The sequence below is a fragment of the Lithobates pipiens genome, unplaced genomic scaffold (genome assembly GCF_037356315.1).
Source record: "Lithobates pipiens isolate NorthernLeopardFrog02 unplaced genomic scaffold, aLitPip1_a1.2 Scaffold_25, whole genome shotgun sequence".
Lineage (NCBI taxonomy): Eukaryota > Metazoa > Chordata > Amphibia > Anura > Ranidae > Lithobates > Lithobates pipiens.
Window position 1 is genome coordinate 157,128,070 of NW_027507787.1, and position 25,025 is coordinate 157,153,094.

General features: G+C 39.5%; 1 protein-coding gene across 1 annotated transcript in view; it reads right to left on the reverse strand.

The window, feature by feature from the left end:
• Nucleotides 1-15,875, reverse strand: part of RBM20 (RNA binding motif protein 20) — a 412,580-nt gene extending 396,705 nt beyond the window's left edge. The window contains exon 1 of the mRNA XM_077455058.1: nucleotides 15,402-15,875. Within this exon, the coding sequence (XP_077311184.1) occupies nucleotides 15,402-15,487 (86 nt within the window). The 5' untranslated portion in view covers nucleotides 15,488-15,875. The remainder of the gene's footprint in view (nucleotides 1-15,401) is intronic.
• Between the last annotated feature and the right edge of the window lie 9,150 nt (nucleotides 15,876-25,025).

Genomic DNA, 25,025 nt, shown 5'->3' on the forward strand with positions numbered 1-25,025 from the left:
TGGGAACTTTTATTATAGTGCACTGATACGCACCCAGTACTCATGTTTTACATCAACTGTGCCAGGAATGTTGTCGCCGCGCCTATTCATAGGGGGGGTCTGGGAGACGAAAAGCATTAATGGGTGCTCAGGGGAACACGCTGACAGAAACTGTTAGATATTATTAGCACCACAAACTTGACAGTGAAGCAAAAAATTAGCTGACAACATGCTAAAATTGAGCCACTTGGCTGTAAGGAGATTGGCGGATATGAGGATTGTGCACTCAGGGTCGGTACCCTCTTGACGCAAATGGGGTCTAACAAGATAACAATTTGGGCACCTAGTCAGAGTGGCCCATGATGTGGAATTTACATAACCTCAATAAAGCATGATTTTTTTTTTTTTTTACTAGTAAAATTTAGAAAGCGCAGTGTGCACCCATCTGCTAACTTTTGTGCTTAATGGAAACAGATGCATTGAATTTCTCATAAAACAGCTATAAAAATTACAAATCTGGAAAGTGACCTGGAATTAAAGGGGGCTCCCATTCTTTTGCAAGATTCTCTGAAAAATGGATCGTTTTACTTCTATTCGATAGTTTTGTAGCTAAATGCGCCCCTCCACCCCAACAGCTGCCCGTTCCACACAACATATACATTACATTTCATATTTCAAATATCATAAAGCCTATAAAGAAACCAGAATGATATATCTAATCAGCTGAAGGCAACAACATAAAGAAAATGAAAACATTATAAGAGCACCTTAACTAGAATTCAAATCCGAAATTATCACTATAATTTGAGTATAACTTGAGCACAGATTTTAAAGTTTAAGTTCTTGCTGAGATCCAATTGTCTATGAAAGTTTGCATTGCAAGATACTGTTTTTCAATATTGTATTTCCTATAAATGAATGTGTAAATTAACCATATTAATAAAAAGATAGTATGAAAATTATTCAAAACACTTTGCTTACTAATAACTAAAATAACAATAATATTAGTAATCATGATAATACTAAATGTACTATTTTAAACACTATGCTCACTAACAACACTTAAAAAAAACAATAATCGTAGTAATCATGATAGTAATTCTACATGTACTACTATTTCTGCTACTACAACAACAAATACAGTTCATACATTTTATTTGATAGGTATGAGCCAACAGTGAGACAATTATAAAGAGTTACTCAAATCAGCAATAAAAGTATACAGCTCTCTTCTCGCCATTTATAATCTCATTCTCAGGCCGTTTCATAAAACCCGAAACTTGGGAAAATAAGCTTGCGTGCCTATAAATGTGGCTCGATGAAACTATAAAAGATATTAGATATTGTAAGTTACTTGTTAGTCTTTTTTTTTTTTTTACAAGTATCCGTTACAAAATAAATATGGAAGTACAAGTTTATTTTTCCTTTATCTACTCAATAAACCTTCCTGTTAATGCTGAAGTTCATCTGCCATAACCATCGGAAGTCTAGGGCTTTTAGAAAAATACTTCCTACATTTAAATGCTATACGTTTACAATTATATACTATATATAGTGCAAACAAAGAAACAGCTCTCAGCTCCAACATTGGACTATGTCATTTTTTCTTTTAGATTTTGTAGAACTTATTTACAACATCATTGTGTTACAGATAGCAGAAAGAACACTATTACTTCAGGTTATGCAATATAACTGTATAATTAAGAAAAAAACGACTTATATTATGGGCCGTTTCCAAATGTCCATTCATATATATATTAAATATTTTTTATTTTACTAGCATAAAACGTTGAATATGTCTGCAAAATAAGTAACCCATGATATAGCACTGGCTTAATGTAGAAAACACAACAAATGCACTGGATTTACAACTGTGACTGCAACAAAATCGGAGTAGTAAAGAGAATGACACCTTGCTTCCAAATGTTATAACAAACTTAAAATTTTTATAATCTTAAACCTCTTTAGATTTACATCCTAACTTTATAAAATTGTAAGGCAATCATTGAGGACAGTGTGGCATTGACATAAAATTGATGTCCATAAAACTAAAATATATCAATAAATAAATCTCAATTCATAAAGTGAAAAAATATGAAATAAATGTACAATTACATTCCATAAATAATAATCACCAACATATTAAAATTATTGGGATGAAAAAACAATAATCGAATCCTAAAAACCAATAAAAAGTCCCAATTCATGAACTAAAAAATTGGTAATTCATGTGCACTATCCAAAAAATACAGCGTGTGCAGTCCCATATCCAAGTGCAAATAGATGCTGCTTCTTATCCAATATGTATAAACAATCCAATAAATAAATTGTTGATACATCCAGTGCTGATCATCACAGTGATACATCACTGGTGATAAAAGATAAGGTCTCCTGGTCAACAGTGCATTTAAAATAACCAGGATGTCTTCCTGTCACTCCACATCCTCTTGCTGCAAGCTCTCTAAGCAATATAATGCAAAGCAAGAAAGCGACACGTCATTGCGCAATATGTTTAAAAAAATCTGTATCTTTAATAACTGAAGTGCACTTACATATTTTCCACCAAAAAATCGCATTTAAAGAAGCACAGAGCGGTTTCCCGAGCAGACGATCTCCAAATTAATGAGTACATGGGGCTGATGTTGCCGGGAAGAGAACTTGCTGAGCCTGGCATTCGATTGTTGTTTGCCTATCTGGGCGATCATTTGTGCTGTCTGACTGCCTGTAATAGGGATCAATCGTATTCGGTAAGAGTGTCACTGGGAGTGGTGGAAGATCTTCTCTTTTGGTCATACTCGTTTGTCATTGCTTATTTCACCTGGATTTAACATGGAGTTTATATCCACCTAGATTTAATCTGTATATAATAAGAGCTACACTTCTCTGTTTTTAATGTATTTGTGCTTGCAGCCAGCAACATAGTGTTAGCAGCTATTCTGTTCTTGGACTATATTTTGGGCTTGGATCATTTTACTACATTATTTCAATCTCCAACATGGTGTTTTCCAGCAATCAAAGTAATAGCGTCATGTGTAGGCCTCACCAGACACACATTTAGTCAAAGCATGACTTCATGCTTTGACTAAATTATCTACAGGGGAAATGGCCAAAACGCCAAACAAGATGGGGAAACCAGTAATTTACAGAAGAAAGATAACAGTTTTTCACCTTTAGTTCAGCTCGTAGGAATTGACAAGGACTCTACATTTCTAGCAAGATCAGTAGCTATTTTCTGTACTTGGTGAAAATTGTCTTACCCTGAAAAAAGCACCTACTACAAGTAAGGATCATACATGGCTATGGTATAAACAATGGTTCAGTTAAATTTTGTTGTGCACATTAACACACAGATAATGCTGTTTCTGCTCTGATAAGGTAGGAATAATGTGTCAATATTTTTATCAAAATAATTGAAAATAAACAAAACAAAAAACTGTGATCAGTTCACTAAGCAATAAATTGTGCTTGCACCAAGCAAAGCAGCAAGTAACAAAAGAAAAACACAAAAAAGCACACAGAGCATAAAAGTGCAGCATATGTATTGGTGTTTATCCCTGTCAACATTTTCAGAAGCAGCAGAATATAAAATGTTGTAATAGCACTGGCTGTGGACATAGTGGCAAGCCTATGCACATTGCTGCACTAGGGCTTTTTTACTTTTACTGTTGCTTTTACAGCTGCATTTTAAGTGTTTTTTAATCCAAGATCAAAAATGTAGAATGCAGCAACTTTATTTTCACTTGTGATCCTGTCACCTAGGAATGTGTTAGGACTACAGGAACACCTCCGCTCCTCTAATCCATAACATGGTGCAGTGCTCTGTAGTTCACATAGATATTTGGGGGGACACAGGAAAGAATTGGATTTCTGGAAGGATCAAACAGGTACTCTTGAGAACTTTTCAAACAAGAATAACAAAATATTATTTAATTACATATTCTGTAGACTAAAAGGGACTAAAAGTTTATTGCTAATATTTATATATTCTTCAATTATATTAGTAAAATCTCTGGTAACAGTCAGATTCCAAAAATAATAGCGCAAATCAAATTTTTATTGTGGACAACCATCTAGTCAGTGTATGTTTAGATGCTAAAGAATACTGTCTAGGGTTTCACCGATACCAAGCATTTGCACGTACTTGTACCCGTGTAAACGCTCCGATGCCTAATCCAATACCTGGGCAGTCAGGGGTGATAGGTGAGGTGGTGCGGGCCATTACAAGCACTGATCTTCCTGTATAGCTTATAGTAAAGCAGCTGGCAGCCGCTTCTCCTCCTCCACCTCCCTCCCCGCGGCTTTCAGATGCTTTATTGAAAACTATACAGGGATATTGGTGTTTGTAATGGCCCCCAATGCTGCACCGATCACCTCCAACTTTCCCCCCGGTCCTCCTCCAGTACATCTCTGTGTCCTCCTCCTCTATGCTGCTTTGGTCCCCCTCTGTGTACCCCTCTGTGGTCCTCCCCCGTTCCCCCTCTGAGTCCTCCTCCAAGCTGCTCCGGTCCCCCTCAGTGTCCTCCTTCGTGCTGTTCTGGTCCCCCTCTATGCTCCTCCTCCAGTCCCCCTCCATGCTCCTCTGGTCACCCTCTGTCCTCCTTCAGTCCCCCTTGTCCCAGATCTGTCAGGATGGAGAGAGGAGGAAGGAGCCAGTAAATCTGACATTTTCTGGCTCCTTCCTTTTCTGAATGCACATGCAATCACTGCAATCATCCATTATGTCCATTCATAATTGAGAATTGTTAACTGTGTTTATAATGCTTCAGTTTTTGAATGGAGAAGAGCCTCACAGCCTCTGCCTCCTGTCCATTCATGTTCAGTGCAGCTGAGGCTGCTGAGAAAGGGACTGTGTCCTCAGTCCCTTTTTTTGTCTGAAAGGGGAGATGTCAGGGGTCTGACATTCCCTATACCCCCCCACAATAGGGTTGATAAAAAATTAAACATAAAGTTAAATTAAAAATAAGTAATTTTTTTTTATATTTAAAAGTAAAATTGTGAAAATAATAATAAAAAAATAACAAAAGACACTGCCCACTCCCCCCCCCCAAAAAAAACAAGAAAGCATTGTAAAAAAAAATGACAAAAAAATTGTCAAAAATAATAAAAAAATTAACTGTAAAAAATAAAATAAAAAAACTACTGACACAGTCCACGCGTCATCAGTGCTGCATATTAGTGCCACTGTCACATGACATTAAAAAAAAGTATTGTATCGGCAAGTACTTGAAAAAATTCTTGGTACTTGCACTCGGTCTTAAAGTGGTCTCGGTGCAACCCTAATATTGTCTATAGTAAATCACATTTACTAGTAAATTCCCCATGTGCAGCCTGCGCACAAATATTTGCGTGTACATAATAAACAATGTGAGGACACAATTTGCTTGTCCATACGCAATCCATCCACTGCTATATGCACATAATCTTTAATTCATTAGGCCTCTGTTAAGCAAAAGAGAGAAGGAGCAGTGGGATATACCCAAAACGTATTCACATTAAAACACCACATTTGTAAACATTGAAAACACATACAAAAATACGATAACTTAAACTACAACCAAGATTCATCTCCAGATGAGTAAATGTAATTTAGCATCTTCATTTTACATCCTATGACAGAAAATGCTAAATTGTTGCTGCACAATATGCAACTTCAGTAACCTCGAGGTAAACAATGTAACACAAGATCATCTTGCCAAAGTTTTTAGCCATATTCTCTCAATATGGTATTAAGTCAAGATATAACCTCTTCAACCATTGAATCAAATAAGATTGGACCAATTTGTAGAACTAAATTAAGTAATTTATTTACCCCCCTTTAGATTGTTTCAGGTTTTACAGTAAAGTCTCCAACATTTTGCTCCATTTTGCTCACAAACGTACACTGCAACAATTACAGTTGGAACCAAATAAGGGAATTGGAGAGATCCTACCAGGAAGGACTATAGGGCCATAAAATAATTAATGGATTCTTGAGATAAGGGAACTACTAATTGGTATAACATTTAAGATGTGGAAACAGTGCTTGCACACTCTCACAAAAGAACCTAAATTTTTTTATATTGCAGTTTTACAATTTTTTTGTCACCTATGATTGCACAGTAATAGAAAGACAGCAGCCTGGTGATCCCATCACTGTGCTCCGTCTGTTCTCTCCCCATGTAAGTATATTCATTGCCAGCACATGAACATGAAGTACACCTGATCAACCCCTAATTCTAACCGCTTTAAACTGGTACTGTGTAATATAATCTTGTTATTGCTCTCCAATCAATGTTATCTGGATGATTGTCCCCATTTTCACTATTTGCTTGGTTTTCTTTGTATGATGTATGAAGTGAAAGGATCACTGGGCCTTCTTACATGTGAGAACTTCAGACTGGGTCAAGAAACCCATAGCTCTGCTTTGGATTGTGGATAAAAATCGAGTCCGTGGAAAACCTCACAAAACCCAAGGATAACATGCGGTACAAACATGTAGATCTATAGAAGGAACTGAATCCAGGACATAATGGCTGCAAGGCAAAGTTCTAAATATTTAGCTACCATTTGTAAAAACTAGTTTAAAGTAATATTTAATAGCAAAGTCACAGCCACACATACTACAGAGCTTATATGAAATAGCTGAGCAAAGTTCAGTGAATATTTGCAGATTTCACCTTGATCAACTGTATAAACAGCACATACTTATAACTTACCTGTAATATTAAAATAATAAGAGTTTTCTTCAGCAATAGAGAATCCTCTGCAAGATTAAGAAAATTAAACCAGCCATACATGGATCACAATTAGGCCAGTTCAGCAGGGACTGGCCGAATTTCAATGTACAGGTAGGGTGGTTGTACAGAAGTCGATTTACCAATCAACTTCCGTGCAACCACCATGTCATATTTTTGCTGCTCAATCAGTGCCATCAGCTATAGCCATCAGCACTGATTACTGGATTTTGATGGTCTCTACACTGTCAGTATACAATAGCACAGCAGGAGGAATTCCCCCCTTCCATGAGAGTGTGGATGGAGGAAGACAAAAATTACTCATCTATAGCCAGCTTTATAGTTTATGGTTTCATCTTTCATCTTTGACTTTTTTGACTAAAAAGTATTGCCCACCTTTTTCAAAAATCCAAAATATCTACCCACGGTAATAAAATAAAAAATGTGAATATAATAAATGTTTGCACTCAAGTCTGCAACTGTGATCGGTGAATAATGAATGTAATGCACAGGCTCCCGCCGACTATTCTTCTAGCCCCAGGTCTAAAGAGAGGTACTGTTATGGTCTTGGATAAAGTAAACAATTGACTTCAAGTGTGGTGGCATCACTGTATTCATGCTCCATTGAGACCTACAATTCCTTTTGCCGCTGTGGAAGATTGGACTTGTAGTCTTTCTATTAACAAATCCCTGTGAATGGATGACATAGCCATGCAAGTGGAGTAAAGCCAAATTCAAAAGAACATTGAATTCTGCAGGGAGAAGCACCCCGCTATTTAGGTAAATGGGTAGGTATTGGGACCATGTTTTTTGCTACACCTTAAATATGGAGGTAACATGAAATGTAGTCTTGAAAGTGGAGTAAACTAAAAATATATTTGGCTGTTTTAAGTTAGCAGACCTTGGTAAATAGTCACTCTATTTTACACTGCTTTATTAAATCACCTCTAATTTATATGTAAAGTTATGATACATTTTTATATAGATACCATAACATTTTATACAATAACTATTTTACAGACCCACATAATACTCAATCAAGCCATTAGGAACACAGACAGGGCCCTGTTGTTGCTATTGTCACTAGTTCATAGCTAAATGTTATATTTTGGTTCATTCAGTATAAATTTATTTCACACTGTGCAAAATTATTTGGGTGACATATTGCATAGTTTCTTCATCTCTTAATGTATACAACTGAGAGAAGGTACAGCAAGAAAACATTCAAAAATAAAACTATTACTGTATAAAATATCTATTCGACTTTAGGAGGTTCCAGGAATAAAATTGACACCAATGACCAAGCATATATCTGATGTTACAAAAACTAGTATAAATATTGAGCGTGCACATCGATACTGATAGTTAGATATTTTGTATATAAGCAAAACTATCACTAAAACAATGACACCCTTAAAGCCGACCTTGCATCAAAAAAAATAAAAAAAATAAAAAAAAAAGGTCCACTTATACTGTAGAGCCCCCTCATGCAAAAAAACACGAAAATACACATTTTTAAAAATACACATTGACATAGATCATGCTGTCCAGCAAGTGCAGATCCTGTCTAATTTTTCTTTCATTTGAAAAACCCACATTTACATACAGTTCCCCCCACCCCCAACTGGTGTCAAGCCGAGCTAGCGACAAACAATCTCAATAAACTCCTCATGCTAATACGAGTGGCCCCTCTGATACCTGGGCTAATGGGTTAATCCCCTTCTCACTCTGAGCAAAATACATTTCCTGCCAAGTATTCCTAGGGATTATGGGGGCTAATTATGGATCATTTAGGGACATGTGCCATATACATGAAAGAATGTCAGGGTGACGGCCTGCCACCAAGTCAACTAACCCTGTTCCTTTACTTATTTGTCCAAGGTCGCTATCGTTTCATGACCCGTATCAGAATATTTTCATCTGCGCTAATGGAAATCTTACAGTATAGCACTTGGCTTACATTATAGCGCCTGGTTACAAATATGAGTGAGTATATTACAAACATCTGACTGCAAGTTTCATGTTTTTTCTGTGACTACAAACAACTGGGACTTATTTTGTTTATCAATGTTTTAACTGCATACATAGCAGCAAATATATTGAAATACATCTATAGCAAAGGAGGCATTTGTCAAAATTATATTCAGAGGTAAGTCCACCTAAAGTTGCTACCTCAGTTTCCAGTACATATTAGATAGGAAAACCATCTAACCGAGTATTATATGTTTTTGGGGTCTCCAGTAGTGAGACCTCTGTGCACCAATTACAGCCATTGTGAACAGGTCCCACTTTCCTGGCTGGATTTTATTTTATATCATTGGTAATGCAAGAGCAGGAGAGGGAACAGCTCAGGGTGGATAGAAACAGAGCCAAGAATAAGGAATCTCACCACATATGTTGGTTTTTCCTTGGAGGAAACAAGAAGCAGGTCATGTCCGTGAACTCCACTGATAACTGAAAATATAACTTTTGGTTTGACTGACCCTTTCTTTTTATGTCACTCACTGATTATTGGTTTTACATGTAGCTAAGCACTTTAAAAAGCTTTGCTTTCAAAATGCTATGCAAATGCCTAGCCGATTAAACCTAAAACCAAAGAAAGTGTTGACTGTTTGGATCACATTTGTTGTCCTGACTAAAATGTACTAACCCCCCAGATTAAATTTCTAATATTCATTGAAGTTCCCTTTTTTCTTGATAGTAGGGTCAGTCAAAGGTCTACTTGTCCTCTTGTTTTCATTTTGCTCCAAAACAAATCTGATTTGTTGAGTCTAGGAAATGCGGCTCCGTTACCTTCTTGGCTTCTCATAAGAGACACATCTATCATGTAGCAGTAGCTATGAAGGAAAAGTCAGTATATGGAGGGATTGGGACAGGTGGGTGATTCTCAAATCAGTCTAGACCAGGCATCAGCAAATTGATGAACTAGTTATTTACTAAAGGCAAATCTACTTTGCACTACAAGTGCAAAGTGAAAAGTGCACTTGAAATTGCACTGAAAGTGCACTCGCTGTAGATCCGAGGAGGAAAATAAAAAACAGCATTTTAGCTTGCACATGATTGGATAATAAAATCAGCAGAGCTTCCCCTAATTTCAGATCTGCCCCTCAAATTTACAGCGACTGCACTTCTAAGTGCATTTTCAGTGCAATTTAAAGTGTAGTTTGTACTTGTAGTGCAAAGTGGATTTGCCTTTCATAAATAACCCCCTATGAGTACCAGCAGGATCTGCTAATAGCTCTACTTTAGTAGCTTGTGGTGTACACATCTGCAGCTTGATTTATAAAATATATATTTTTTTAAAGTTGTGACAGTCATTTGAAGATGGCTGGCCCAAATAGATTTCTTAAGAGAAACCCAAATAATTCACTGCACTCTCATGCATGTCATCTTGTTTCATATTTAACGCCTTAGTAGAATACCCCTAGAATTAACTGTGAGCAGTTTTTGATATATCTACAAAGTCAGAGACTGTAATGGACAATTTAGCTGTGTCTAGTTTGTTGGAGAGTGTTCTGTTGGCTCAAACTTGTCTTGCATACACACGGTCACACAAATGTTGTCGGAAATAGCCAGGGCGGCTCTTCTGCTTGATTCCGAGCATGCGTGAACTTTTGTGCGTCTGAATTGTGTACACATGCTCAGAATTTGATTGTTTGTTGTTGGAAAATTTGAGAACCTGCTGTCAAACAGTTGTTGTCGGAAATTCCGACAGCACATGTCCGATGGAGCATACACACGGTCGGAATTTCCAACAACAAGCTCACATCGAACATAATGCACATAAATGGTGGCAAAAGGACAGGGCAAATAAGTGATGTTTTTTTTATATCAAAGGTGTTTTTAAAAACAGCTCATTTTCAGAGACAAGCACTTTACCCATGCATACGGAATCTCTGTGTCAGGATTAAATGTAATAAATAAATTACTGTGAGTGTGGCCATTTTGAAAAAGTATCTGAAGATAACCATATGCATTTAGACCTAAAGATTTTTAAGCTGTTATTTTTTGATGGCAGCAAAAATGTAAACATTTTCTAACATTTTCATCAATGTATTTTTTTACTGGTACAGTATACTCAACACTGTCGTCCACCTACACACGTAAGAGAATAATAAAAAAAAATGATTTTACAATGCCACAGCAAAGGCGATTTTTCAAATGATTTTCTTTGGGACACATGCTCGCAGAATGCTCAGAGACCATAACTGACACAAAAAAAGTCAGCTCAAGCTCTGACTATCAAAAGACAGATTCTTTTTTTTTTTCTTACTATCCTAACCTTCAGTATACACACCAGCGTCCATCAAACATGCTTGTTAAGCAGCTTGTCCACCTCTTGCTCTGGTTGTTTTCTTTCATGTGACAGTAACTCTGAAAGTTTGATTGGCTTTTAAACCTTTTATCCCATTCTAAACACAGCTGACGCTCTTCACTCAACACAATTAGGTCTTTGCGGTCATCTTATTTTCTGACTCTCAGTAAAGTTCCCAAGGATAATAAGGAAAAAAATCTGTAAGTGAATTCAATGTGGTACACTATACTTTCTTTTTAAAATATAACATTTATTTAATTGTATTTTCTGCAACTGTAACAGCCAATAATATAATAGTATAAAATATTAAATTGTAAATAATTATTTTTTTAAATCTGTAACAAGGATTTATATATTTGGTCTATTTTTGTTGCCAGTAACAACTTCAGCAAAAATATTCTTAGAACTGTTGACCTTAGAAAAAAAAAAGTATATATACTATATATGCATATATATATATATATATATATATATAAATATATATATACAGACGTGAACTAACAAGAACTTTTGTACACTACAATTCAATTTACAGTACAGTGTTTGTACAACTCACATTTTTTTACTACTAAAGTGAAAATTAAAAAAAAGGGGGAGGGAGGGCATTGATGGCTTACATATTTGTTGTAACTGTGGCTCAAAACTATACGAGACTAAAAATTTGTGACATCAGTGCCATTCTATATTTAAATTCTGGAACATGTATTCTAACCTACTATAATATAATAACCTGAGTGGTACAAGACGTGCAAGATTTATGCAATATACTAGTGAGCATGTGCTACCTAATATGTTCCGCGGAACAAACTAAATAAATTCTCAGGTGACCAGCCGTAATAAATAAAAAAATAAAAAAATAAGCCTCTGTTTTTTGTTTGTTTTTTGTAGAGATTACTGTCACAAATGAATATACTCTACACCACTTGGCTGAAGAAATACATATTTTATTTGCAAACCACAATAAATATTTTGCTGAAAATCAAACCTCTGTAGCTTTTACTTTCAAATATTTGACTGCTAATTTTGCAGCTTTCACAAGCATGCTCTGGAAAATTAAAGTGCTATGCCCTTGTCATATTTCTTAGTACTTTTATGGAGAGTAATATGTCAGAAACAATAAAAAAAAACAGTTGTAATATTATAAGTAATTTTACTGTGCCTGTATGATTTTCTTGAAAGCTTCTAGCCTTTAATCAGGCCATAAAACTTCAATGCTGAATATTTTTATTGGGTATTAAATCCACATGCTAACATTTTTTTCACAGAGAAAACCACACAGCTTATTTTTTTATTAGAACAAATGGAAAGGAAGTTATTTCTCAGCAGAAGTTCCAATTTCTCATTAACTGATCGTTAAATTATTTGAATTTTTTTTTTTACTGTACTGCATGGATCAATAAATTGATATGATGGTGATAAAAAGTCCTCTCTGCATGCTTTTATAAATCTATTTTAGAAACAAAATAAGCCTGACTCAAAAATGTAAAAACTGTAAAAGATAAAAGTAAAACATGAAATGCGATCATAAATGCATAAAATAATATAGCAAATTAATGACTAAGATGAGGCGGGGACAGCCAGTTGTACGTGGCAACAGACGTTAAGTTATGTAACGCAGTTTCAAAATAACACGATCACATTTCAGAGCCATAGGAGGACATGTTGAAAATGTTTTGCGCTACAATATTAGAGCATCCGTAATTGGAAAATCAGTCACCTGTAAAGTGGGATGTATTTTATTGCTTTATTCTTTTTTTGATAGCATTTTTTTTTTAACTACTATGAGTACCATCGTTTTTCTTTATAGTAAATAATTATAACTACATTTAATAGTCAGTGATCTGTAACTACTCCTTCCTTTTTCACCAGAAATTTGTTGCAACGCTGTCAGCAGTAATATCTCTCAACGTGCTTTAAAGTGAGTATGAACTAGAGATGATTGTCACATAGTGTACCCCAAGGGAAGGGAGTCACTAACAAGTTCAAGGGGCACACTTGGATGTCTTTGACTTGTGATTCATGTTTATTATTTTATTAAATAATATTACTTATTATTTTAAAGTATTAAGGCTTATTTAGCATCAAATCTATCTACTTTATGGAACCTGAGATAAGAAAACACAAACCTCACCGTGGTGGGTAAGTAGCAGCTGTTATCAAGGTGTACATAATCTACCAGTACCGAGGAACTCTTATAATCTGTGAAATATTTTATAAAGAGCGCTACTGGGATAGATTCAACGGGTGAATGGATGGGTGAATAAATATAGATAGGTAGATAGATAGATAGGTAGATAGATAGATAGATAGATAGATAGATAGATAGATAGATAGATAGATAGATAGATAGACTTAGCAATATTCAATTCAAGAGATTATATAGAAGACTGATATAAAAAGGATATATATATATATATATATATATATATATATATATATATATATATATATATATATATATACACTGATGCATATTTGTCACATTCATTTTGATGGTTAGATTAGTAATCATGATTATGTTAAAGTCAAAATAATAAACAAAATGTGTCTCTGTGTTTGGTTTCCTTTACTAGTTCTTGTACTTTTTATTTTATCTGCTCATTCTGATTCACAGACAGTGCATCTCAGATCATTGACACATAACATTCTACATAATCTCTGGTTTGCTAAACTGTACCTTCGTATGATTTGGGGTATTTCTCTGCTTTGCAATGCTACTCTTATATTTCCTGTGGTTATGCAGTTTTCAAAAGTACATTTGTCTATGTCTGACTTGCATTTTTCAATAAAACTCAGTTAAAAAAAAAAAAATGGTGTTTGGAGAAATAAATTGACAGGACCTGAACAGTGTGCACAAACCTATCACTTTGAAACAAATCTCTGCTCTGTTTTTGTGCGTTAAAGAACACAACTGACAAAAATGTATAATCAGTAAGAGATGAAATAACCTGTTCCATGACCTTGGCTGAAACAATGGTACTTATAAACCTATGCTAATGCTAAACTTCTGTACTTCATACTCTAATCACAGAAGGCTCCCAGTGATGACTTTGAAAGTAAACAGACACCATTCTGAGGTCAGGAATTAACAGTCTACTTAAACTCATTCAGCCACATGGCACACAAATAAGGAAATATACATATTCTGCTGTACTATACGAATGCCAAAAAGAAACAATCATACTAACGTTGCTATTTATCAATAGTGTTCCTAAACTACAAACACTATAGAAAACCTATATTAAAGCCATACTGCATCATGGACCACGTTATACCTTACCACGTGGCCTATAATATCCACTGGATTAAGTACTACGAAGGGGAATTTGACAGATCTTCACACCTCTAACAGGCTATAGTAACATCTGTGTTCTTTGTGTTTGTAGGCATTCTTTAAAACGTCAGTTTAAATATTTCTTATTATTATCAGCGGGTCTGTTTAGATTTGTACATTGTCTAATAGACACCATAGTAGTATATTAATGCACAAAGAAGAATATAAATAAATGTAAAATAAATGTATTTTTACCATATGTTATATAGCACAAAGATGCATGTTAATATATGTGTTAATATGTTTCTTAAAATTTAGAGCTATGAATAATTTCCTTTGTGAACTTTTTTTTCGAAGCAATGCTTTAAAAGCGCTCATTATGGCATCAAACATATATGTATTTTTTAATTGCATGAGTAATTGCAATAGTTTCACAGTAATATTTAAAAATGATTAGGAAATTATACAGTAGATCTCTTTAACAAACAGTTGCAAGCAAGATGAGTTACTTATTTTTAATCTTATAAACCTTTGACAAATGTGTACAAGCTAAAAGGGTTACAATGTAAGGATAGTGATAAAAGACAGTCATAGAGGATTGATAAATATAGATATATCTTGGAGCACATGGCTGTATAATAGTATGTACACACTCCCAGCTGCTCTCAGCCTCTGATAGTGACATTGCAAAGTGAAACTTCTCCTGCTCACACTTAGTGAGCTGCTCTCATGGGTTAATCTCTTAATGTGACGTCACAGCACACAAAATACCCCCAGACATGCCCACATCTCAATCATAACAATACATTTGTCCTTGAAGAACATGTGAGTGAGTCCGGCGTTGTAAAATTTTCTAACCGGCAACTTTCCTGTCTCTAAATAAAGTTCAAATTAATATCATTAGAATTCCCGTTAAGGTCGCCACTGCCTAGGCTGTGCCAGTCGTCGGACACTTCTGAGTTATTCTGGTAGATATTAGCAGACAGAGAGAGTCCTAACAGTAAATGTCCCCATATGAATCCTCACTGTAACAGAATCCTATCCCTCCAGCATAAAATTTGTATTGTCAGAACACGATGCTGTATTTACCCTGTAACCCAAGAAATATCCCAAGACTTACTTCTGTCCTGGCTGAGGGCGGACGGCTCCCCCCGGCTGGTCCTGCTCACGGGGGTCCCCGGCCTGATTCATGGCGGCCAAAAGCATTCAGCAACAGCGGCAGCAAATCCCCCAGATAGCTGCAGTTCAGATCCACTCCAGGGCTGAGAGAGAAGGAGGGTGGGCTGTCAAAACAAAACGTGATGGGGAACCTGCTAACCCCTCCTAACTGTACTATAGGACCAGCCTTCCCTCTTAACCCCTCCTAAGACTGGACATCCAAAGACCTCTCCTAATTACCTTTTTCAACCTTTCTTTACCCTAATCAACCAAAGACCTTTCCTAGCTGTACTATAAGACAAGTCTCCTCACTTAACCCTTCCTAACTGTGCTACAAGATATCCACCCCTTCTTAACCTTTCCAGGAATTGAACAATGAAAGAACTCTCCAAACTGTACTCTAAAGACAGTCTTGTCTTTTAACCCTTTCTAAACCTGGACATCCAGAAAACTGTATTATAGGACAAACTCCTCTTCTAAGTCTTTCTTAACCCTGACCAAGCAAAGATCTCCTGACTGTTCTAACTGGTCCTAGGACCAGCCTCCTTTCTTAAAGTGGAACTAATAGCAAAATCAAAACTGACATATGTACTGTCTGCCCTCACACTGTAAAGCGGTGCAAAAACTGTTGGCACTATATAAATCATGTATTATAATAATATAATTCAGTCTGCAACTGGAATTAACCACTTAAAGAACATGCCTATTTTTCAAACAAACTAAGTTAAAATAGTTTTTGTTAGAAAATTACTAGAACCCCCAAACATTTTATATATATCCACTACAATACAGGGCACTTTCGCCCCCTTCCTTGCCAGCCCAATTTTCAGCTTTCAGCGCTCTCGCAAATTTTAATGACAATTGTGCGGTCATGCTGCACTGTACCCAAATGACATTTTTATCATTTTGTTTGCACAAATAGAGCTTTATTTTGGTGGTAATTATTCACAAGTTTTTTATTTTTTGCGATATAAGCGAAAAAAGAGCAAAAATTTTGGGAAAAAAAATATTTTCTTCTTTCTATTTTAAAAGAAATCCAATAAAATCGATTTTTTTCATAAATTTAAACCAAAATGTATTCTGCTACATGTCTTTGGTAAAAAAAAATTGGTTAAGTGTATAATAATTGGTTTGTGTGATCACGGACATATGTATGCAAATGATCATGTACATAGGTGTGCAGGTGATCACGGACATATGTGTGCAGATAATCATTGTGACATGTGATTTTAGTGGGACATATGTGGGGGACATTGTTTTTATTATTGGGGACATGTGTTTTTATTATTTGGGGACATTGTGTTTACACTGTGTGGTGATGTGTGTTTTCACTAGGTTGGTGATCAGTGAGTAAAAAGCTGTAAAAAACATCTCATACTCACTGATCACCAGCCAGCTGCAGTGATCCGCTCTCCTCAGCGACAACTTCTGTGTGAGGAGAGGAGGAGCCGATTGCCTAGCAACCGGTTGTTTGTTTACATCACATGACGGCTGTAATTGGACACAGCCGTCATGTGATCAGGAGGGCCAATCACAAAGCCCTCGTGCCGATCCGAGATGGGCCATGTCTGGTTGACACAAGCGCATCGGGATCGCGCCACTGCGCAGGCATGCGCAATCCCCCTACTTCTAAAGGACGTTCAGAAACGTCCGGTCAGAAGTAGAGAGCTCCCACCCGGACATATATACATTGGCCGGGTGGGAAGTAGATAATATATATATATATTTTTTTTTTTTTCAGACACCCTACAAAATAAAATGGCGGTCGTTGCAATACTTTATGTCACACCGTATTTGTGCAGCTGTTTACAAATGCAATTGTTTCTGAAAAAATACACTTTTTTTAAAAAATTAACAAGAAAACCGTAAAGTTAGCCCAATTATTTTTTTTTATATAATGTGAAAGATAGTGTTAGATTGAGTAAATTGACACCTAACATGTCATGCTTCAAAATTGTGCCCACTTGTGGAATGGTGACAAACTTTAACCCTTAAAAATCTCCATGGGTGAAGACGTTTAAACATTTCTACAGGTTACCAGTTTTTAGTTACAGAGAAGGGCTTTTGCTAGAATTATTGCTCTCGCTCTAATGATCGCGGCAATACCTCACATGTTTGAACACCGTTTACATATGTGGGAGTGATTTACGTATGCTTCTGTTTCTGCATGCGAGCACGGCAGGACGGGGTACTTTAAAAATAATATATATTTAATTTTTTTTACACCGTCCCTTTAAAAAAAAAAATTGGGATCACTTTTAGTCCTAATACAAGGAATGTACACATCCTTTGTAATAGAAAAAAAGTGTGACAGGATCTCTTTAATGTGAGACCTGGGGTCAAAAAGACCTCAGATCTCACATTTACACTTGAATGCAATAAAAAAAAAAAATGTCCCTTTAAGGCCGTTGGGGAAAGGACCTGATCGTCTCCACCGCTATGACGGCTCCGGTAAGCGGCGGAGATGACCGGAACGTGGTGGGAGGGGGGTGGACACCTCTCCCACCGCCAATAAAAGTGATCTCACAGCGAATCTGCGGCAGAGATCATTTTTATCTTAAAGCGGACCGCCCACTGTTTCAGAAAATACCAGGGTTATGGCAGCTATCTGCTTCCATAACAACGGTATTCAAAGGCGGGCAGTCCGGAAGTGGTTAAAGTGATATCAAACCCTGTTTTTTGTTTTGTTTTTTAACATTTTAGCAGAGGGGGATGTACAATTACTATAGCCGCCTGATGGGCTTTACTTCCTCTTTTTCTCCCTGCAAAGTAAAAGTATAATGGGCTAGTATGCATAGCATACTAGACCATTATGTGGCACTTACCTGCAAACAAAGCCCGCAATGTCCCTTATGTCCCTGCATCCATCGCTTGTCCCTCTTCCTTCCGGGGCCACGGACTCTGGCTCTATGACTGGCTGGAGTCACGATGGAGCTGTCAGTCAAGGCACTTGCTAGTGAAGTAACGGCACGGAGGTCCCTTTCTTTACAGTGCATGGGCCAATGACGTCGGCGCAAGCATATATGGTTTGTACTCAGAGTCACTCTGTGGATGGTGAGGAAAGGAATAAAGAGCAACAAGGAAACAAAGACCTGAAGTGTGCCAAAGGTCACGTGGTCAGTATGCCTAAAAGGGGGCATACCCAAGTATGAAATGTAAAGAATGAAATTAAAAGAAAAAGGGAATGGGTGGGTGGGACACGAGACCCGACGTCCACGAGGAGGAGGCAGAGGAGGGCAGGCTTTATGCAGCCTGACTCCTCCTACAAATACAGGCTTACCCTGCAGTCAGCCTTTACACTTGTACTCAGAGTCACTCTGTGGATGGTGAGGAAAGGAATAAAGAGCAACAAGGAAACAAAGACCTGAAGTGTGCCAAAGGTCACGTGGTCAGTATGCCTAAAAGGGGGCAAAAAATAACACGGTAGGAAGAAAGCTCAACAACCAGATGACCCAGTGAATAACGTCTAACCTGGAGTGGCGGCAAATGAGTTATGCCTTTGCCGCAGAGAAGGAAACGCTAAGAAAGGCAGTAGCCCTCCCCTGGCTTCAGGAACCACAAGGCCAGCTATAGCACCCCCTTGAGCCCAAACCAGCGACCAACGCAAGATAAACCTGAGAGTACGTGAACGTCATAAAATGAAACCCACAATGGAAAGTCAGCTAAGCACAGCAGGGAGTCCCCACCGCTGGAAACCTGGATGGCTTCAAACGGAAAAGCAGAAAACAAAACAACCTGACAGATCATTCAGCATGAAATGCTGGGACAAAGTAAAAGTATAATGGGCTAGTATGCATAGCATACTAGACCATTATGTGGCACTTACCTGCAAACAAAGCCCGCAATGTCCCTTATGTCCCTGCATCCATCGCTTGTCCCTCTTCCTTCCGGGGCCACGGACTCTGGCTCTATGACTGGCTGGAGTCACGATGGAGCTGTCAGTCAAGGCACTTGCTAGTGAAGTAACGGCACGGAGGTCCCTTTCTTTACAGTGCATGGGCCAATGACGTCGGCGCAAGCATATATGGTAAATATCTCTTAAACCGGGGTATTTACAGTACCTACAGGTAAGCCTTATTGTAGGCTTACCTGTAGGTAAAAGTGGTGTGACCAGGTTTACAACCACTTTAAGGTGTCAGTTCAATTTTACAAAAAAAAATTAAAAAGGTGAACTAACATTATACATCCTCCCTATACCGCCCCCCCCCCCCCCCCAAGCCAAGCAGATCCAATCCGATGTAGGTGCTGTTTGAGTATTCTGACATCGATGGGTACTAGCTGTCAGAGTGCAATTGCAGACACTGCAGATTTGTCTATTCACGCTGTTTAGCAAGGATGGAGGAATCTAATGATTTCTGTCAGGGATGAACAAGAGAAAACTTAAGCCGCGTACACACGGGCGGACTGTATGGCCAACTTAGTCCGTCAGACAATCCGACGGACAGTCCGTCCTACTTTCGAATGAACGGACTTGACCACACACGATGAACAAACAGTCCGTTGAAAGCTTGCGCGATGACGTGTACAGCACGTACGACGGGACTAGAAATAGGATGTCCAATACACAGCAATGCAACCTTCCGCCGTATAAATCCTTTCTGAGCATGCGCCATACTTAGTCCGTCCAACTAGCCTACTCACGAGCGGATTGTCCGCTGAAACCAAAGTTGGACGGACAATATTACGGAAATTCCGAAATACTTAGTCCGCCAGACTGCACGCTGAAAAAGTCTGCTGAAGCCCACACACGAGCGGACTGTCCGCTGAAATGTGTTTCGGCGGACTAAGTTGGACAGACAGTCCGCCCGTGTGTACGCGGCTTTAGTGTGTACGGCCAGCTTTAATCTCTGTCTTTTAACTACTTCTCTCTGTCTTTTAACCATTTCAACTCCAGAAGATTTCCTGACCAGGCCATTTTTTTCTATACGGCACTGCATTACTTTAACTGAGAATTGTGCAATTATTCGACACTGTACCCAAATAAAAACCGTGTCCTTTTTGCCCACAAATAGAGCTCTCTTTTGGTGGTATTTGATCACCTCTGTGATTTTTTGGGGGGGAAAATTTTTTTTTTTACTTTTTGCTTTAAAAATATCCAATACAAAAATGTAAAAAATCTAATTTCTTCATCAATTTAGGCCAATATGTATTCTGCTACATATTTTTGGTTAAAAAATCCCAATAAGCGTATATTGATTAGTTTGCGCAAAAGATATAGCATCTAAAAACTATAGGATATATTGGAATTTTTATTTATTTATTTTTACTAGTAGGGATGAGCCGAACACCCCCCCGGTTCGGTTCGCACCAGAACTTTCGAACGGACCCCAAATTCGAACGAACTTTAGAACCCCATTGAAGTCTATGGGACTCGAACGTTCAAAATTAAAAGTGCTAATTTTAACGGCTAATATGCAAGATACTGTCCTAAAAAGGGTTTGGGGACCTGGCTCCTGCCCCAGGGGACATGGGTCAATGCCTAAAATGTTTTTAAAAATGGCCATTTTGGCGGGAGCACTGATTTTAATGACGATTAAAGTGAAAAAAAAAAAGTGAAATATTCCTTTAAATATGGTGCCTGGGGGGTGTCTGTAGTATGCCTGTGAAGTGCCACGTGTTTCCCGTGTTTAGAACAGTCCCTGCACAAAATGACATTAAACGGAAACAACACCATTTAAAACTGCTTGCGGTTTTAATGTTATATCTGGTTCCGGCAATATGGTTGAAAATCATTGAGAAAAATGGCATGGGTAGCTCTCCATGCCCATTACCAGCCTATTTGGGTCTTGTACGCATATTAAGGGGAACCCTGTACCCATATTAAAAAAAGGAAATGCGTGTGGCCCCCAGGCCCTATATACTCAGAACAGCAGTATACAGGCGGTGCAAACAAGACAGGGACTGTGTAGGTTTGTTGTGTTAAAGCGGGATTCCACCCTAAAGTGGAACCTCCGCTGATCGGATCCCTCCCCCCCTCCGGTGTCACAATTGACACCTTTCAGGGGGGAGGGGGGTGGAGATACCTGTCAAAGACAGGTATTTTCACGCACTTCCGGGCATAGACTCCCGTGGGAGTCTACGCCATTTCCTGCCCTGACGCGCTGTCTGCTGGGACACACACGGGTCCCAGTGACAGAGCGGAGATTTCCTATTGCGCGGCGCGGCTCGCACATGCGCAGTAGGGAACCGGGAAGTGAAGCCGATTCGCTTCACTTCCTGATTCCCTCACCTAGAATGGTGACTACAGCAGCCGAGAGCCGAGCGATCGATCGGCCTCGGCTGCCGGCATCGCTGGAACCCGGGACAGGTGAGTGTCCATTTATTAAAAGTCAGCAGCTGTAGTATTTATAGCTGCTGGCTTTTAATATTTTTTTTTTTTGGTGGAATCCCTCTTTAAGTTGAATCTGTTTGTAATTTTCAACTGGTACATTTTTAAAGTGTAGCTCCAGTCAAAAAAACTATTTTTAAGCTTTTTGGAAAACATAGGGAAGGGTTATCACCCCTGTATAATTTGTTTTGTCATCCATCTTTTTTCATCTCACTTGCTGTTGTCTCCTTCCGTTTGCAAGTAGGAGATGTTTGTAAATTGGATGCTTGAAAGTAGGGGCCTGCCCTATATGCTCTGCAGAAATGGCGGAACAAGGTGTTTTGGGTTTGCCACAACATTGTAAGCCTTCAAAGTGACTCTTGGTGGGCGCTGGAGCGCCCTGCTGTGAACGATTATATCAAGAATTGTAATTACATGCCATTGTTGAACAGTGGTAGAAAAATTCACCTTTGGTGGTTGTGGTGCTGGTGCCACAACACTATAAGTCCTCACCGTTACTCTGGGTGGTCACAGGAAGGGGCCCTCCTGTGAAATATTATATCAAGAATTGTAATTACATGTCCCTGTTAAACAGGGGCAGAAAAATTTGGCCTTAGGCACTGCTGCTGGTGCCACCACACTGCAACCTCTCCCATATACTCTAGTTTTATTGCAGGGATTAGCCCTGCTGCAAAGCATTGCATCAAAAATTGTACTTAAACGCCCCTGTTAAACAGGGGCAGAAAAATTGGGCCTTAGGCACTGGTGCCACCACACTGCAACCTCTGCCATATACTCTAGTTTTATTGCAGGAATTAGCCCTGCTGCAAAGCATTGCATCAAAAATTGTAATTAAACGCCCCTGTTAAACAGGGGCAGAAAAATTGGGCCTTAGGCACTGGTGCTGGTGCCACCACACTGCAACCTCTCCCATATACTCTAGTTTTATTGCAGGAATTAGCCCTGCTGCAAAGCATTGCATCAAAAATTGTACTTAAACGCCCCTGTTAAACAGGGGCAGAAAAATTGGGCCTTAGGCACTGGTGCTGGTGCCACCACACTGCAACCTCTTCCATATACTCTAGTTTTATTGCAGGAATTAGCCCTGCTGCAAAGCATTGCATCAAAAATTGTAATTAAACGCCCCTGTTAAACAGGGGCAGAAAAATTGGGCTGATGGCATCACCCAGAACCAGAAATGTTCTTCCAACATATCAGCAGAGGAGGAAGAGGATAGACAATCAACATAACAGGACAGTCACTCAGCATCAGCATAGGCAGTCTTGAAGGGATGTGATATTTTAAAAAAAAATATTCTGTTACATCAGCTTCAGGTGCTTGGTAGCTGTGGGTGATCCAAGACTGATTCATCTTGATGAAGGTCAGTCGATAAACTGATTCGGTGGACAGGCGCACCCTGTGATTGGTAACAAAGCCACCAGCAGCACTGAAGGTGCGTTCCGAAAGAACGCTGGATGCAGGACAGGCCAGTAGCTCAATTGCATACTGTGCAAGCTCTGGCCAGTGATCCATCCTCAAGACCCAGTAAGCCAGAGGATTTTCGGTGGGAAAGGTGTCCAAGTCTGACCTTGCCCCTAGGTATTCCTGCACCATGTAAGTCAGACGCTGGCGATGGGTGCTGGAACCGATCATACCTTGGGGCTGCGGACTAAAAAATTGTCTGAAAGCATCAGTCAGACGGCCACCTTCTCCACCGCTCCTTCTGACCGATGCCTCAGCAACACGTTGTCCAGGACCAGGAGTTTGTAACCTCCCAGTCTCTGGGAACGCGTTGCACAGACCTTTCTCCAAGGCCTCCCGGAGATGTCTCATCCTCTGCTCCCTCTGCGATGGCAAGATAAGGTCGGCAACCTTACCCTTGTACCGTGGATCAAGGAGAGTGGCCAGCCAGTAATGGTCCCTCTCCTTGATCCGAAGAATACGAGGATCCTTCCGCAGGCTTTGCAGGATCAGGAAGGCCATGCAGCGTAGGTTAGCTGAGGCATTCGGTCCGGAGTCCTCTGGGTCACTAAGGACAACATGATCCGCAGCTACCTCCTCCCAGCCACGTACAAGTCCACGTGTTTCTTGGGACTGTAAATCATCCCTACAAGACTGCTGCTGCTGCTGCTGCTGCTGAGTGCCAGCCTCCACCTCCATGCTGACACAATCATCCTCCTCCTCCTCTTCCTCCTCCTCATCCTCTTCCTGTGTGATGGGTGGCACAGCAGGAACACTGTCTGGATAAAGGGGGCCTTGAGAGGCAAGGAAGTCCTCCTCTTCCTGCCTCTGTTCTGCCTCAAGTGCCCTGTCCATTATTCCACGCAGCGTATGCTCCAAGAGGTGGACAAGAGGTACAGTGTCACTGATGCATGCACTGTCACTGCTCACCATCCTTGTGGCCTCCTCAAACGTGGACAGGACTGTGCATGCATCCCTGATCATGCCCCACTGGCGTGGTGAGAAAAAACCGAGCTCCCCTGACCCTGTCCTGGTGCCGTAGTCGCACAGGTACTCATTGATGGCCCTCTGCTGCGTGTGCAGCCGCTGCAGCATGGCCAACGTTGAGTTCCATCTGGTGGGCATGTCACATATAAGGCGGTTCTTGGGCAGGTTCAACTCCTTTTGGAGCTCAGCCAGCCAAGCACAGGCATTAAATGATCGGCGGAAATGCACACAGACTTTCCTGGCCTGCTTCAGGACATCCTGTAAGCCCGGGTACCTGCCCAAGAACCGCTGCACCACCAGGTTAAGGACGTGAGCTACACAGGGCACATGGGTCAGTTGTCCCTGTCGGAGGGCGGAGAGGAGGTTGGTGCCATTGTCACAAACCACTATTCCTGGCTTAAGCTGGCGTGGCGTCAACCACCTCTCGGCCTGCCCCTGCAGAGCTGACAAAACATCCGGCCCAGTGTGGCTCCTGTCCCCCAAACAAACCAGCGCAAGAACGGCATGGCATCGTTTTGCCTGCGTACTTGCGTAGCCCCTGGAACGCCTACGGAGCACCGCTGGTTCTGAGGACAGAGCACTGGAAGAGGCCATGGAGGAAGAAGAAGAGGAGGGGGTGGAGGAGAGAGGTGTGTCACAACCAATAGTAGCATTTTGGAGGCGTGGTGGCGGAACAACCTCCAACACTACTGCACCTTGTCCTGCATCCTTCCCAGCTGCCAGAAGAGTGACCCAATGGGCCGTGAAAGACAGGTAACGTCCCTGTCCATGCCTGCTGGACCATGAGTCAGCGGTAATATGCACCTTACCACTGACCGCCCTGTCCAGCAA